Below are 16,240 nucleotides of genomic sequence, written 5' to 3' on the forward strand. Positions count from 1 at the left end.
AGAAGAAAATTCAAAGAAGAGCACTGGAACAAATTGCTCTGAAGACAGAAAGGAAGCCCATGACAAGAGAGTGAAAGAAATATGGGAACGAAAGAAGGTAAGCTCCTGCCTCTTAAGTATTCTGTGAAGTCCTAATGAGCTTATTCGCGAATAATAATAATATAGCAGAATTGACGACCGGGGAGTGATGGTGCGGGCTTGAGAGATATGTACACATTTTAAGATCATCTTTATTTCATAAATGGACATCAAAATTCCCAGTCCGAAAGGGTGCAAACAAGTCTTTTACAAGATCACGCAAGGTACAGTTTCAACATTTACAGTACTCATAAATCAATACGAGATTTAGCCCACTGGGCCAAACGCTGGCCAAGCTCCAGCTTCAGTTATTACTTGACTGACATTTAAGGTGCAGGCCAAAGATCCCAAATAAAAAATCGTTAACTAGAAATCAACACAAGAATTTACCCACTAGCACAAATGCTGATCGAACGGCAGCTCAGTTATTATTTAAGTAGCACGTATGGTGCTTACCAAAATTTTCAAGTAAAGGTGCAATTAGCTAGAACCAGTTCAAAATTTAATTCAAAAGCACAAACGCTGCTCAAGCTTCAGTTATTATTTGAACAACAACCCAGCCTCATATCACTACCAATTAGCACTTCACGCCGCTAACAAATACCGCTGCCTGAAAGGCACGGAGACAAGTTGCACAATGCAAGTACAACCAACCGAGAATAAATCACAAATGTGGTCACTTACTGTCAAGAAACGAGGTTGGAGGGTGGCCCAGGAGGAGGGGGGGGGGGGGGGAGGGTGGTTGGAGTCATGCCGTACATAAACAAAATGTGTTCAGTTTTCAAATACAATAGCAACTATTCACAGCTTTCACTGCCGGTCGAGCTCAAAACAACACTAGCTGCACACATATACTTGAACCTGTCAGTGGCTGCTTGCCTCTACACAAGCTATAAGTTACGTGTCTTTTACAACCAGGACACTATCTCCCCCCTTATCACTGGCTGCAAAAGCATCTTCCTGAGACACATCCTACATGCTAGCAGCAGACCAAAACTACACAACTAGTGGAGATTTCAGTGACCATCACCAAACGAAACAACAGGGGATCTCAGTGCCCTCACACACCACCGAACCAACGCTCAAAATTAGTTGGAACCCCAAGATTCACTAATCCACTTGTATACTATGCTTCCTCACACAGATCTGTACCGTCCCCAGGTGAACGAATCTCAGTGGCCATCAGCATGGCCAATGAAAATAGCTTCTCGCTGCCCAATGGGCTGCCTCTTGTGACCTCCATCTTTGCCAGGGGTGTTTGCTCGTTCGGTGCTGCCAGATTTTCCCATCTTCGCCAGGGGTGTTTTCTCGTTCAGTGCTGCGCACCAGGAGGGTCCTCTGTCGCACTGAGAATGGCTTCTCGCTGCCCAATGGGCTGCCTCTTGTGACCTCCATCTACGCCAGGGGTGTTTGCTCGTTCGGTGCTGCCAGCTTCTCCCATCTTCGCCAGGGGTGTTTGCTCGTACGATGCTGCGCACCAAGAGAGTCCTCTGTCGCACTGAGGCCCCTCTGCAGGTGCTGCAGCACCCTCAGTCATTGAGAATGACTTCTCGCTGCCCCATGGGCTGCCTCTTGTGACCTCCATCTTCGCCAGGGGTGTTTGCTCGTTTGGTGCTGCCAGATTCTCCCATCTTCGCCAGGGGTGTTTTCTCGTTCAGTGCTGCGCACCAGGAGGGTCCTCTGTCGCACTGAGAATGGCTTCTCGCTGCCCAATGGGCTGCCTCTTGTGACCTCCATCTACGTCAGGGGTGTTTGCTCGTTCGGTGCTGCCAGCTTCTCCCATCTTCGCCAGGGGTGTTTGCTCGTACGATGCTGCGCACCAAGAGAGTCCTCTGTCGCACTGAGGCCCCTCTGCAGGTGCTGCAGCACCCTCAGTCATTGAGAATGGCTTCTCGCTGCCCCATGGGCTGCCTCTTGTGACCTCCATCTTCGCCAGGGGTGTTTGCTCGTTTGGTGCTGCCAGATTCTCCCATCTTCGCCAGGGGTGTTTGCTCATTCGGTGCTGCGCACCAGGAGGGTCCTCTGTCACACTGAGAATGGATTCTCGCTGCCCAATGGGCTGCCTCTTGTGACCTCCATCTTCGCCAGGGGCGTTTGCTCGTTCGGTGCTGCCAGTATCTCCCATCTTCGCCAGAGGTGTTTGCTCATTCGGTGCTGCGCACCAGGAGGGTCCTCTGTCGCTCTGAGAATGGCTACTCGCTGCCCAATGGGCTGCCTCTTGTGACCTCCATCTACGCCAGGGGTGTTTACTCGTTCGGTGCTGCCAGCTTCTCCCATCTTCGCCAGGGGTGTTTGCTCGTTCGATGCTGCACACCAAGAGAGTCCTCTGTCGCACTGAGGCCCCTCTGCAGGTGCTGCAGCACCCTCAGTCATTGAGAATGGCTTCTCGCTGCCCAATGGGCTGCCTCTTGTGACCTCCATCTTCGCCAGGGGTGTTTGCTCGTTCGGTGCTGCCAGATTCTCCCATCTTTGCCAGCGGTGTTTGCTCGTTCGATGCTGTGCACCAAGAGAGTCCTCTGTCGCACTGAGGCCCCTCTGCAGGTGCTGCAGCACCCTCAGTCATTGAGAATGGCTTCTCGCTGCCCAATGGGCTGCCTTTTGTGACCTCCATCTACGCCAGGGGTGTTTGCTCGTTTGCTCGTTCGGTGCTGCCAGCTTCTCCCATCTTCGCCAGGGGTGTTTGCTCGTTCGATACTGCAGACCGACACTGAAGAAACACCAAATACAAATCGACATCGAGAGACAGGCCCTGTCATATGGCACTCGCGACGTATACGCTGAAATTGAATGTAAATAATACGTCTTTTGTAGTGGGCGTCGCTCTACTGCAGTGTCACACATGATGAATAAATAGGAAAACAGTAGAGCGTCTGTGTAGGGCCATGTTTTTACCTACAGTGTCACTTGGCTGAATGTGTATAAGGCTCTGTAGGGCCATGTTTTTGCCTACAGTGTCACTTGGCTGAATGTAATCTCAGTGGTCATCAGCATGGCCAATGAAAATAGCTTCTCGCTGCCCGATGGGCTGCCTCTTATGACCTCCATCTTCGCCAGGGGTGTTTGCTCGTTTGGTGCTGCCAGATTCTCCCATCTTCGCCAGGGGTGTTTGCTCGTTCAGTGCTGCACGCCAGGAGGGTCCTCTGTCGCACTGAGAATGGCTTCTCGCTGCCCAATGGGCTGCCTCTTGTGACCTCCATCCACGCCAGGGGTGTTTGCTCGTTCGGTGCTGCCAGCTTCTCCCATCTTCGCCAGGGGTGTTTGCTCGTTCGATGCCGCGCACCAAGAGAGTCCTCTGTCGCACTGAGGCCCCTCTGCAGATGCTGCAGCACCCTCAGTCATTGAGAATGGCTTCTCGCTGCCCAATGGGCTGCCTCTTGTGACCTCCATCTTCGCCAGGGGTGTTTGCTCGTTCGGTGCTGCCAGATTCTCCCATCTTCGCCAGGGGTGTTTGCTCATTCGGTGCTGCGCACCAGGAGGGTCCTCTGTCGCACTGAGAATGGATTCTCGCTGCCCAATGGGCTGCCTCTTGTGACCTCCATCTACGCCAGGGGTGTTTGCTCGTTCGGTACTGCCAGCTTCTCCCATCTTCGCCAGGGGTGTTTGCTCGTTCGATGCTGCGCACCAAGAGAGTCCTATGTCGCACTGAGGCCCCTCAGCACCCACGGTCATTATAGTGGCTGAGGCACCAGTTTCAGCTGCGAGATATTCCGACACTGCGAGTGCGTCACAGTATTTTCAAGTTCTTGTGCACGGGGTGATGGATAGTACTGCCACATCCCCCCCCCTCCCCCTCCCCTACCTCCTGAGGTCCCAGATGGATGTGGGAGCTGGAAATCTCAGACAAATATTAACTTTTGAGCTGAGCCAAGAGCTTCACACAAAACACAATTACATTATCGCAACAATCACTAAAGGCTTCAGTTTCTTGCGGTTACATGAATAACTTGAATTAGCATGAAACAAATTGAGATACATCTCCACCCAAGAGATGCCCTCAAAACAACGCATTCCTCTTCCCTTTTAGCGTTTAAAAAGAAAATCTAAGTTTTCTGTGTTACAAACCTGTCCTGGGATGGTTTTATTTGTGATAGATGTGCTCTCATTGTTCGCTTCATATTCGGACCCCTCAAGAGCAAGATGATGGGCGTCATGAAACTCAGGATATACATATGACCCACAAACCTGATTAGCAACTTCCCCATCACTTTATCCGATCCCCTGCTAGATGCATGGATGTTCTTAATCCACACCCTGTTCCCTGGCTACCCTGTAGTCGGCTGCCTTCCAGCATTGTACTTCTGGGCCATCCTCTCATGGCTAAGCTTCCAATTCTTACTTGCACTTCCCCATTTGTCTCTAATTTGAGCAGCATTGATCCACTCTGGAAGTAAGACGAACAATGATCACAGATTCGTTCGGGGGCCGTTGGGTTTAAATGCAAATATGAGATTGACCAGTGTCTGCTTATGAGCTTCATTCACTGCCGTGTTGAAAGTGTACCCGAGCCAGGACGATTACGAATCCGTCCTTGTGCGGTCTGCCTAATGGTATGTGCTAAGGGTGGCCCACAGCTTGTGATTAATCCTCTCTACAAAAGATAGATTTGGATAATACGAGGTGGTCATCGTATGACAAATTCCTGCTTCGAAACAATTTTTTTTAAAGCTCACAGAGATTAAATTCGGTGTATTTTCGGTATCCAGCACCCTACAGGGCCAAAATATTCCAAAGATAATCTGAAGGGCTGTGATGGTAATTTGTGATGTCACACCGACATCAGAATCAACCAGCTAAACTATGTAAAGAAGTTTACATACACAAATATTTAATAGTTGCTCTCTTGTGACTATGGGAATGGGCCCACATAAACAATACATAATTTCTCTATCAGCTGCTTGGTCATATCAGACACTAACAGCCCTTAACGAGCCCTGGTAATCAGTTACCTCATTCCACAAACCTTATACCCAGCCACCATAGCCCTCATATTTTTATCCCTCGCTTTCCATATGAAGTTCTCCCTTATTTTCATCCTAGTTTTGAACACGCCAAGGTGTCCCCATACGTGTGTCTTATGACAGCATTTAAAGACGAGGGGGACTAAATCGTTATGCAACACAATCCGGTTGCCCTGGCTTCCCCTGATTGAACAACGTAAGACATTCACCTTTAAAAGATAGGGCCTAACTACTACACCCTTCTGCACCTGCTCCTTCAGCTGACTAAGGGTGGCATCAGCATCCTGTTGCTCACCTACATCCTTGAACAACAGCGAGTACTCAGCCAATATGACACCCACATGCTCCTCTGGTCAAGTTGGCACTTCCTCCTCCATGAGGGGCTCTTCCTCAAACATTCTGCTGAGCGCACTGGCCAAAGGTGTTCTCACTCCCACGAATGTATCTATCTGTAAATTTAATGGCTGGAAGCCAAACTGCTATGTAGTCAGTGTGCCATGGCCTAGCCACCTCCAAACTTGGAGCCTGGGTAACAGTCTCCAGCCCCCCATGAACCATGGACCTTGCCATTGGTGGGGAGGCTGGAAGAGCAGTTGAACGGAATGGACAGTGTCTTGAAAGGAGGATATAAGATGAACATCAACAAAAGCAAAACGAGGATAATGGAATGTAGTCGAATTAAGTTGAGTGATGCTGTGGGAATTAGATTACGAAATGAGATGCTTAAAGTAATAAATGAGTTTTGCTATTTGGAGAGCAAAATAACTGATGACGGTCGAAATAGAGAGGATATAAAATGTAGACTGGCAATGGCAAGGAAAGCGTTTCTGAAGAAGAGAAATTTGTTAACATCCAGTGTAGATTTAAGTGTCAGGAAGTCGCCTCTGAAAGTATTTGTATGGAGCATAGCCATGTATGGAAGTGAAACGTGGACGATAAATAGCTTAGACAAGAAGAGAATAGAAGCTTTCGAAATGTGGTGCTACAGAAGAATGCCGAAGATTAGATGGGTAGATCACATAACTAATGAGGAGGTACTGAATAGAATTGGAGAGAAGAGAAATTTGTGGCATAACTTGACTAGAAGAAGGGATCGGCTGGTAGAGCATATTCTGAGGCATCAAGGGACCACGAGTTTGGTATTGGAGGGCAGCGTGGACGGTAAAAATCGTAGAGGGAGACCAAGAGATGAATACACTAAATAGATTCAGAAGGATGTAGGTTGCAGTAGGTACTGGGAGATGAACAAGCTTACACATGATAGAGTAGCATGGAGAGCTGCATCAAACCAGTCTCTGGACTGAAGACCATAACAACAACATCAGTCTCCAGATGAAATGGAGGATGCTCTAAGAAAATTCGAAATTTTTATGTGGCCAATAATGCACCCAACACCTCAAGTTCATAGGCAGAATATTTTGCTTCGAGAACAGCCAGCACCCTTGAAGTGGATGCAGCAGGGTGCATCCCCCTCCACCCTCAAGCCATATGTGCCTGCAGCAAGACTGCAGCCACGATGGCCATCAATGCATTAGTTTGCACTACGAATTCCGGTTAAAATCCAGCATAGCCAGTGCCAGCGTGCTAGTTAAGGCTGCTTTGAGCACCTCCAAGGTAGCTTGTTGAGAGGCCCCCCACTCGAGGTACTTCCCTTTCTTTCTCAGATCATTAAGTGGCGCGCCAGTTGCACGAAATTCGCCACGTGCAGACGGAAGAAGTTCGTCATCCCAGTAAAGCGAACTACATCCTTCACATCTCTAGGTAGGCGGCAAGAGTGAATGTCTTCAGCATGCTGTTGGCCAGTACTGATCCCCCACTCAGAAAGTAGGTGCCCCTGGGAAGATGTCTCTGGCTGAGCAAATCTTACTTTTAACAGTTCGACTGTGAACCCAGGATCCCTAAGCTACTGCAGGACCTCCCGAAAATGCAATAAGTGCTAGTCAAAGCTCTCACTAAATATGACAAAATCTGCGAGATAATGGTAAATACAATGGGACTTTAGCCCAGAAAGCACCCTGTCGAATATCCTGGATAACAATGCAGCTCCAGTCGACAACCCTAATGGAACTCAATTGCATTCGCAAATGTTCCAATCTTTAGTGAAAGCTGTTATTGGCTTTGAGGCCTCAGTGATAATGCAATACTGTTGGACGTATTGTTTCATTTAATTTGTTACAATATATCCTATATTATTTTGATGGAACATTTTTTTCTGTTTTGGAATCACGTTGTTGAAAAATTACGTTCTCATTCCAATTTTTCCATTTTTTTGGACCGATAGTGCAACAGTCTCTGTTACTTCAGCATTTTTCGAATTTTATTGTTAAAACCATGGTAGGCCGTTTCCTCCTCCAGAGTGCGATTTTCTGTCAGTTGAGACTTTGCCCACAATTCCCCTATATTTGACGTACTGTAACTAAAATATGTCCATTCATTATCTGACAAGTAAGTACCACGCTAACAACTGCTTATCTTCTCTTACCAGTGTAAAAGCTCCCCGAGCCTTCTTGATGGATTTACACGGAAAATGGCCCCACTAGCCGCCATACTTCACGGATGCCGACGTATTAAACAAACTGTTTCACAAAATAGCTAATCAAAATAAGATTGTTTTAACTTGTGGATCTGCTCACACAAAGAGTTTTATCAGACACTCCGTTTGTTAGTGAAGAAAAGCTCAAATTTTCAAAAAGTTGAAGTCCCTAAAAAGAAGTATCAGATAATACTTCTGTTAAATTCAAAATGACTTTTGTAGGTAATACGCTTCTTCTATTAAATACGAAATCTTTTTCGTACCTAGTTGGTCTAATTCTCATTTCAGAAACTTTTTTTTCATGAAATTAAGGACTTGCAGTAAAGTCTTGTGCTGTAACAATTTTTGAAAATCGCAGTAGGCGTACAAACTACACAAAGCTTCAGTTACGGAAAACATATTACGCAGTATGATGTTTGAAAGCGACATATTTTGAGGACCATTGTGATATTACGTATTTGCGTCTCGGTAATCTTAATAACGAGGAGCGTTTCTGTGAAATAAAAGTGCATAGCAACTGGGATTCAATTATATAGTGCTGTGTGCATTTTAAGTTTATTATGATTAGTGTTGTCAGTTATTGAGGACGTATTGACTTTTATTTTAAATTGTTGGGCACATTTATTTTCCTAAATGACACAAAACTGTTATTTGTTCAACCTGAGGAAAACGTTTAGACGATAATCACTACATTCCCAATGAGATCCTTGCAAAGCACTCCAGGGATTTTTAGTGTTTCCAGTTATCCTTTCTGTTCGATGTTTATGTCACTATTGCAGCCGATACGTAGTATTCTTATTTTGCACGAAAGATAATTAACACACTGAAATATCTCTCAGTGATCACTGGTAGTTAACAGAACAATATTCGCAAAGCCCAATAGCTTTCGTCCGCTGCGATCCAATTGAGCTCACTAGGTTTAACACACTGAAATATCTCTCAGTGATCGTGATCACTGGTAGTCAACAGAACAATATTCGCAAAGCCCAATAGCTTTCGTCCGCTGCGATCCAATTGAGCTCGCTAGGTAGTAGGTGAGTTGTGTAGCTGCGACTTCCACCATAGATACAAATATCTATGGTCGAAGAGCTGCGATCACTCGCTGGTGACGTCTGTGGCGTGAAAGAAAAGGGCTACCAACTTCACTTTCCAAAGATAAATGTAACGAATATTAGAAGCGAAAAACATTTTGTTGCCTATAGTAACAAGGGCATAAAACAATTGCTGAAAGTAATGCTAAATTGACTAGTGAAAATCCGTAAAATTCCACTATGTAAAATGTTATATCTCTGAAACAGTATATTTGTGTGCTTATGTTGGTAGTGCGTATTGACTGTAGACACCAAAAGCGTCTAGTCGTGAAGTGCGTCTGGTAGTGAGTAGTGCGAGTAGTTGTGGTGTTGTTGTGTAGTGCAGTGTGTTGCTTGCCATTTGTGTATTTTCCTGTCCATCCTGTAGTGCGAATACGAACCCGAGAATAATGCTGCCAGTCATGTGCTAAATTTAAAACTTGCATGTGATGGTGTCAGTTTTCATGGTTGTGATAGAGTAAAAATAATAGAGGTGAAAATTAAGCCATTTCTTATGCTGAGCAGAAGTTTGGGAAAACGGTTGGATATGTGGTTCACAGGAAAGCTGGACCTGTCTAACCAAAAGGATGCACTGTTCAACGACCTTATGCAAGAATGTAAACATGCAGCTCCAGGTGCTAGGTTGTCCTATCAATTAAGAACTAAACTGGAAAAGTTCAGTCGAGAAGAAAGAAAGGAAATTGTGTGTCGTCTGAAAGATGGTTGTGCACCGTTGTTTATTGCCTGCAAAAGGGGTCATGTGGAAATCGTCGAATATTTAATAACAGTATGTGACGCAGATGTAGAACAAAAAGGACTCTATGAAGTGCCTGATGATCACTCTGTTCACTGTGTGACTCCATTGTGGTGTGCTGCTGTTACTGGTCGGCTACCAGTAATAAAGTGTTTGGTGGAACATGGTGCTGATATCAATGCTATTTCTGATTCTGGATCAACTCCTGTACGTAGTGCCTGCTTCATGACACATCTGGAGATAGTATCATATTTGGTAGAACATGGTGCAGATATACTAAGACCAAATTATAATGGTGGTACTTGTCTTATCAATTCTGTTCAGAGCGTGCAGCTTTGTTTATATCTGTTGCAAAACGGCGCATCTGTGAATACGCGTGACATTCAAAACAAAACAGCACTGCATTATGCCATTCAGGAACATCGTTTTGAGACCACGAAGTTGTTGCTAGATCATGGTGCGGATCCACATGCTAGAAGTAGATACAATGATGATGCGCTCCAGACAGCGTGTTTAAAGGGAGCTGTCCAAATTTTCGATTATTTGATATACCGTGTAAAGTATGATCCTGAAGCGTTAGCAAATGCTCACGAGCTAATGGGGTCAACATTTCTTGATGAACATAACGATACATCCACGGCTCTGAAGCATTGGCGAATTGCTACGAGAATTCGCTTTACTCACGGAGTCGATGGTGAACCTCTTCCAAAGCGTCCTCTCATGCCTCCACGAGCAGCCTTCCGATACGCCACAGAATTCAGAACGTTCGAAGATCTTATGAATATATCTTTTGATCTGGATGCTATGCGGTACCAGAGTTTGCTGATATGCGAACGAATCTTAGGACCTCATCATAAAGATACATTGTTTAGGTTGATGTATCGGGGTGCAGCGTACGCCGATGCACTGAGATATCAGTGTTGTATAGACCTGTGGCGACGTGCTTTGGAAATAAGAGTGGAGAAAGACACTGTAAGTTCCAGTAAATATTTTTTCTACACGTACGAAATGTTTATAGTGTATACAAAATTTGTCATAAGCTACAGGCTTTCCTCCATTAACTTAATTCGTTTGTTATATGTATTAACTATCAATTTAACGTATTCTCTCAGTGGTTTTATTCTGAATGATTTACTCCTGTGACAGACAGTTTTGAGTATTCGTATGCTGCATTAAGGTTTCAAATACCATTCAGCACAATAATACAGGACATTTCAATTATATATCTGCATGGATATGTAATGAAAAGGTAGGAAGATACCACAAATTTAACATTAAATAAAATCAAACATTATTACAATTTATGCTTTTTTGTAATATTCTCATTAACATAAAATAAGTTAGAAATAGCTGTGGCTTTTAAACTAGACTCATACCAGCATTTATAATCAACAATTTAGGGAAATTAGGGGAAAATAAAGTCTGTTTATGCAGAATGCACCTCTGGGAAGTATTAACAAGGCCATTGTGAGTGCTACTTAGTACATGTTCAAAACCCCAAGCACTACATTATGTACAGTGTTTTGCTACTCTTTATCATACTTCCTTCATTGATGGGCTGTGCGTACAAATGTATTTGCACTAAAAAAAAAGCCAACAGAAACTTTCCCAAACAGGCAGATACTGAAAAAAATAATTGTTTGCAGATGTAACTGTAAATAACACTGAAGGATTAGACAGATCTTAGGCATGTTCTAACTGTACAGTTGCTGCATACAATGCAATAAGAGGAACGATCTATGATCTTGGGGCATATGATCAGCATATCGCCATTCCCTCCAGCCATTACTGCCAATAGATCAATCCTGGTGATGGCTGTGGCTTCTTTTTCAAACAGCTCTACATTTGGCATCCCAAGGATGAGTTGACTCTGCCAGGCCTCCATACCACAGAACAAATCTGACAAGGTACCAGCAATTAAAAACAGGTTTTTGCAGCTGAAGGCAGCTGTACTAACTAGTAGAGTGCAGAAGTGGTCATTTAAATTTCTTAAGTAGAATTGTTTTTAGTTATTCCATCCCCACATCCAAGCAGTTGACTTGCTCTGGAAATGCATTGCCAACTATAATTCCACTGTGGTTCTCGTGTCTTTGAATAAGAATAATTTTTTGCAATTTTGTCATAGACAGACATGGTTGGAGACTGGCTGTTATGTAAAGTAAATTGTTGATGGTGAACAGCAACCAGCCACAAATTGATTTTACGTTGCTTTCTTCAAAAAGTACCATTATCAGGTTCAAAATTTTTTCAATTCATCATCAGAAAGCATGAAAAAACCATCTGATGATGAATTCTAAAATATTCAAAACTGGTAACTGTACTTTTTGAATAAAGTAACATAAAACCAATTTGTGGCTGGTTACAGTTCACTATCAACAATTTATAGAGTTAGTTTTATTCATTTGTTCTGGTGGGTCCTTCAGTTGTAAATATTGTGGCTATGACAGTCAGAGCCAATTTGCTTGTCTGCATGATTGGCTTAGATTATTAACTTACACTTTATATTTCTGGAGAAGCTACTGTGTATGTAACTTGTTGAATAGAGTTGTGGAGTGTTTCTGTATATGATGACATGTTTCAAACGGAATATATCAGTAATGTAAATGATTTTTGAAACTTCTGTTGTAATTCGTGGAATGGTATTCTTCAGTTAAACTAATGGACTGGAAGTAATCAAAATATTTCATTCTGTTGTATGTATAGTGCTTTTGTTCTCTGGGCAAAATAGGCTGAATTATGTGTGAGAAAGTTCCTACATGCTATTTCTGATTAAAGACTTTGGTGGTACGTTTCTAAAAGTTTGATATTGTGTTCTGTTTCTTATTCATTACCACCAAACATCAAATTTAGGTCTTGATTTTTATTCATTTTTCTATGTCATATGCATTTTTTATTTTTTTTTACAGTAAGTGAAGTGCTGAACCTCGAATGTATGCTCTTAAGGATTTGATTGGTAGCAGGAAACGGAGATGCCTTTACGTCACTGATTATTATGCTAGTGTCATCTATAAACAAGTTGATGTCCATCAAGTGCCATTACAATATTGCCACAACAGCACTCTATTACTTGTTGGATAAGACTCGGTCAAATAGTGAGTGAAATGCCGAAGTTGAAAATTTGTTTTTACATGATTTGGGCACCAACAGTCAAACTAACTGTGGACAGAGCCAGATAATGGATTAAATATGTACACTCAAAATACAAATGAGGTTAACTCTTTGTTGTGACACATGCTGGACAGTCCACTTGTGAGAGTGGAAGCTCTGATTAACTGGTTTTTCACAAATCTTAACCTTGAAAATGCACACTTATGCAGTTATGTGCTGTAAGAGTGATAACATCACACATGACTGTGGTAAGTCTATACCATCTAGTATCAGGAAAGAGAGTGGAGTGTACTAAGTGTGTGTGTGTTATCTTAAATATCGAGGACATAACATGACTATAGTTAAAAGAATGAGACTAACTCATGGTTGCTGTAAAGATAACTGTCAACTTTGAGGACAAACAGAGAAAATCGATAAGAATGAAACTTACTTTATCACAAAATAATTTAGGCAGTGTTGTTGTTAGCTTGATGGTGTCTTTCTTTTACTCCCGGGTGCTTTTTTTCTTCCATCACTTCCAAAAGGGCCCCCCTTCGATTTGTACAGATAGAAATAACATGGTAGCTTAGGCAGTCACATTTGAGATGCATGACCATTTTCCTGCTCCATCCTTGCCCAATAGAGGTGTGTACACATACTCTGATGAATTTATCATTGACAGATGTGAACCTCTATCTGCCCATCTTTATTTTGTGCACTTTACCTGTCTGTCATTCTTAAATGTGCAGAAATCATGTCGGATGTTCATTATTAATGGATATGTTCCAAGAAGATCAAAACATTTAAGTGATTCTTTTTTATATGTTCAGCCAGGGCTTCAAAATAATCGTGCACCAGGCTCCAGCAATCGTTATGCCGAGAGGCAAGTACATACTCTAAAACAACTTTACACTGCTCAAACCGTAAAATCACCACTATTTGCCATATGAAACGGACAACTTAGTGACATTGAGTAAAATTTTTTACTCGTTTTTATGTTTCTGTTGGGTTTTTAATGTTCCTGTTAACTCGCAATACCCGTAGTCACGATAGTGGAAAAGTTCTTCCTATGCTGCATTATTGGTTGATATGAAGTACATAGGAATTATCCATTCAGACGTTTTGTTTAGGCATTAGGTATCTAGGCAGTTATGCTACTTGCAGTGAGCCCATCCTTCTCATTTTCAAGAAATTGTTGCATTGAAAAATTTCCAGTGTCTCTGCTGGAGTATACAGATCACTCTATTCCAATGGATGATGTCACATTGATTGTGATATGACCTTCTCTAGAAGTTAACTCCTGTAACTATTTGAATCTCCAAAAATGTGAACAGTTGTTGAATATCTTGATAACTATTTTTATGGCCACTCTCAGATGATTAAAACTGATTTATTGACTTGTCTCTTATTGGCGTAACATTTGTTATTTCTTTCGTCTGACAGATTTTGTATAATGATACTTGCTTCACTGCACAAGCCCTTGTTCGCCTGTTTGTTGACTTGAATGAGAAGAATCTTGAAGTACTTGGTGCTGGACAGCCAGAAGGAGAACCTCGCTTTGAAGATGTGGCCGCTGTATTTCAGTTGCTTGGTCGTGAACTTCCAGATATGAGGAAGCTGCTTGAGGTAATTACAAAGGATAAATGCAGTATATTAGGGTATACTGTATAGGGAATACAGCAGAATGAATTGTCGTATTTCTTGATTGTGTATGTTTTTCTTAACTGACAAATTTGCTGCCCTTTCAGATGTTATTATCTTTCCTGTAAGAAATGTTTTTTGTGGTATTACCGTGTTCCAGTTGTAAAACACGAACCTCTGCTGAACGGTGGTTGGTTTCAAATTCTGAATCAGGGAGAACTGGTCTTTTGACAACTTAAAAAATTTTGCAGATGAGTTGGGAAGATGTCTATTTTAGTCTTATTGAAGAAATCAACGTGAGGCAAACAGCTGCTAAAGTAACAATCCCAAAGTTTATAACTAGGTCAGAAAAGATACTAAACAAAGTCTATTCTCATTAAATATGTAAAAGGAAGAAGGGGGGGGGGGTGCCCGCATGATTTTGTGGATTAGGATTTATTTACAAAATATGTGCAGGACTGTGATTGTCAAATGAACTGCATATTTATCTCATACAAACTAGTTACATATTTTATTACTCATTTATGTGTATACAAATTTAAGTAATCAGTTAATGCCTTAGGTTAACAGTCATTGAGGAATGATTATTAATAATATACCAAAGTAGGTTAACAGTCATTGAGGAATGATTATTAATAATATACCAAAGAAAGATAATACTATTTCTCTATGTGAGAGTACTTGTTTTGTGTGTCAGAAGAGATAACTAACTATACATTCCAGAACTATACATTGCTTTTTTTTTGCAGCGTACTTTGGTTCTGCTGTTATGCGAAATTAATCTAATTAATCTACGCATTTGTGGAGAAGGTTGATCATGGACGACTTGGAAATGATCGAAACCATCTAATCTCTCATTATTGCAAGGAATATGTGCAGAAGGATTGCAGTATTTGGATCTCCTGCATGCCTGAGGCTCAGTTTCATCCTCAAGTTTGCCCACTGTAGGTCTTTTCTTCACGGAATTTGCAATTTCCAAGTCCTTAATATCTTTCTGTGGAATTTTATTTCATTTTGCAGCTATTCACTATTCCATCAGGCTGTTCACTGTAGCTAAGTGGAGGAAACAGAGACTGACCTTCAAAATCAATTTCCGTGCCCTAAACCAAGTGTAGTAATACTTCATTTGCTGATCAGATGTCCACGCAACATATTAACTGGCTATATCTGCGTACAACAGAGGGTCATGGTACCTAGAACTCCCATTATGTGGATAACTCGAGACTGGACCCGATCGAGATAATTGGATAAATCATGAAAGCAGGTCATTTCTTACTTTAAAAAAATAAAAAACATAAAGGTAAAATTTGTGCATACTGCGTGTACTGCTGCACTATTAATGTAATGACTACAAAACAATGTTGTTTATATATAAAAACAAAGATGAGGTGACTTACCGAACGAAAGCGCTGGCAGGTCGATAGACACACAAACAAACACAAACATACACACAGAATTCAAGCTTTCGCAACAAACTGTTGCCTCATCAGGAAAGAGGGAAGGAGAGGGAAAGACGAAGGCAAGTGGGTTTTAAGGGAGAGGGTAAGGAGTCATTCCAATCCCGGGAGCGGAAAGACTTACCTTAGGGGGAAAAAAGGACAGGTATACACTCGCACGCGCGCACACACACACACACACACACACACACACACACACACACACACACACACACATCCATCCACAAGCAGACATATTTAAAGACGGAGTTTGGGCAGAGATGTCAGTCGAGGCAGAAATGTAGAGGCAAAGAAGTTGTTGAAAGACAGGTGAGGTATGAGTGGCGGCAACTTGAAATTAGCGGAGATTGAGGCCTGGCGGATAACGAGAAGTTGCCGCCACTCATACCTCACCTGTCTTTCAACAACTTCTTTGCCTCTACACTTCTGCCTCGACTGACATCTCTGCCCAAACTCTTTGTCTTTAAATTTGTCTGCTTGTGTCTGTATGTGTGGATGGATATGTGTGTGTGTGCGCGAGTGTATACCTGTCCTTTTTTCCCCCTAAGGTAAGTCTTTCCGCTCCCGGGATTGGAATGACTCCTTACCCTCTCCCTTAAAACCCACTTCCTTTCGTCTTTCCCTCTCCTTCCCTCTTTCCTGATGAGGCAACAGTTTGTTGC

At 42.7% G+C, this 16,240-nt stretch overlaps 1 protein-coding gene across 1 annotated transcript in view; it reads left to right on the plus strand.

The window, feature by feature from the left end:
- The first annotated feature begins 8,910 nt into the window (after nt 1-8,910).
- LOC126473327 (protein fem-1 homolog A) overlaps nt 8,911-16,240 on the plus strand; it is a 66,678-nt gene continuing 59,348 nt past the window's right edge. The window contains exons 1-2 of the mRNA XM_050100313.1: nt 8,911-10,365; nt 13,924-14,106. Of these exons, the coding sequence (XP_049956270.1) occupies nt 9,154-10,365; nt 13,924-14,106 (1,395 nt within the window). The 5' untranslated portion in view covers nt 8,911-9,153. The remainder of the gene's footprint in view (nt 10,366-13,923; nt 14,107-16,240) is intronic.

The sequence above is a fragment of the Schistocerca serialis genome, chromosome 4 (assembly GCF_023864345.2).
Source record: "Schistocerca serialis cubense isolate TAMUIC-IGC-003099 chromosome 4, iqSchSeri2.2, whole genome shotgun sequence".
In the NCBI taxonomy this organism is placed as follows: Eukaryota; Metazoa; Arthropoda; class Insecta; order Orthoptera; family Acrididae; genus Schistocerca; species Schistocerca serialis.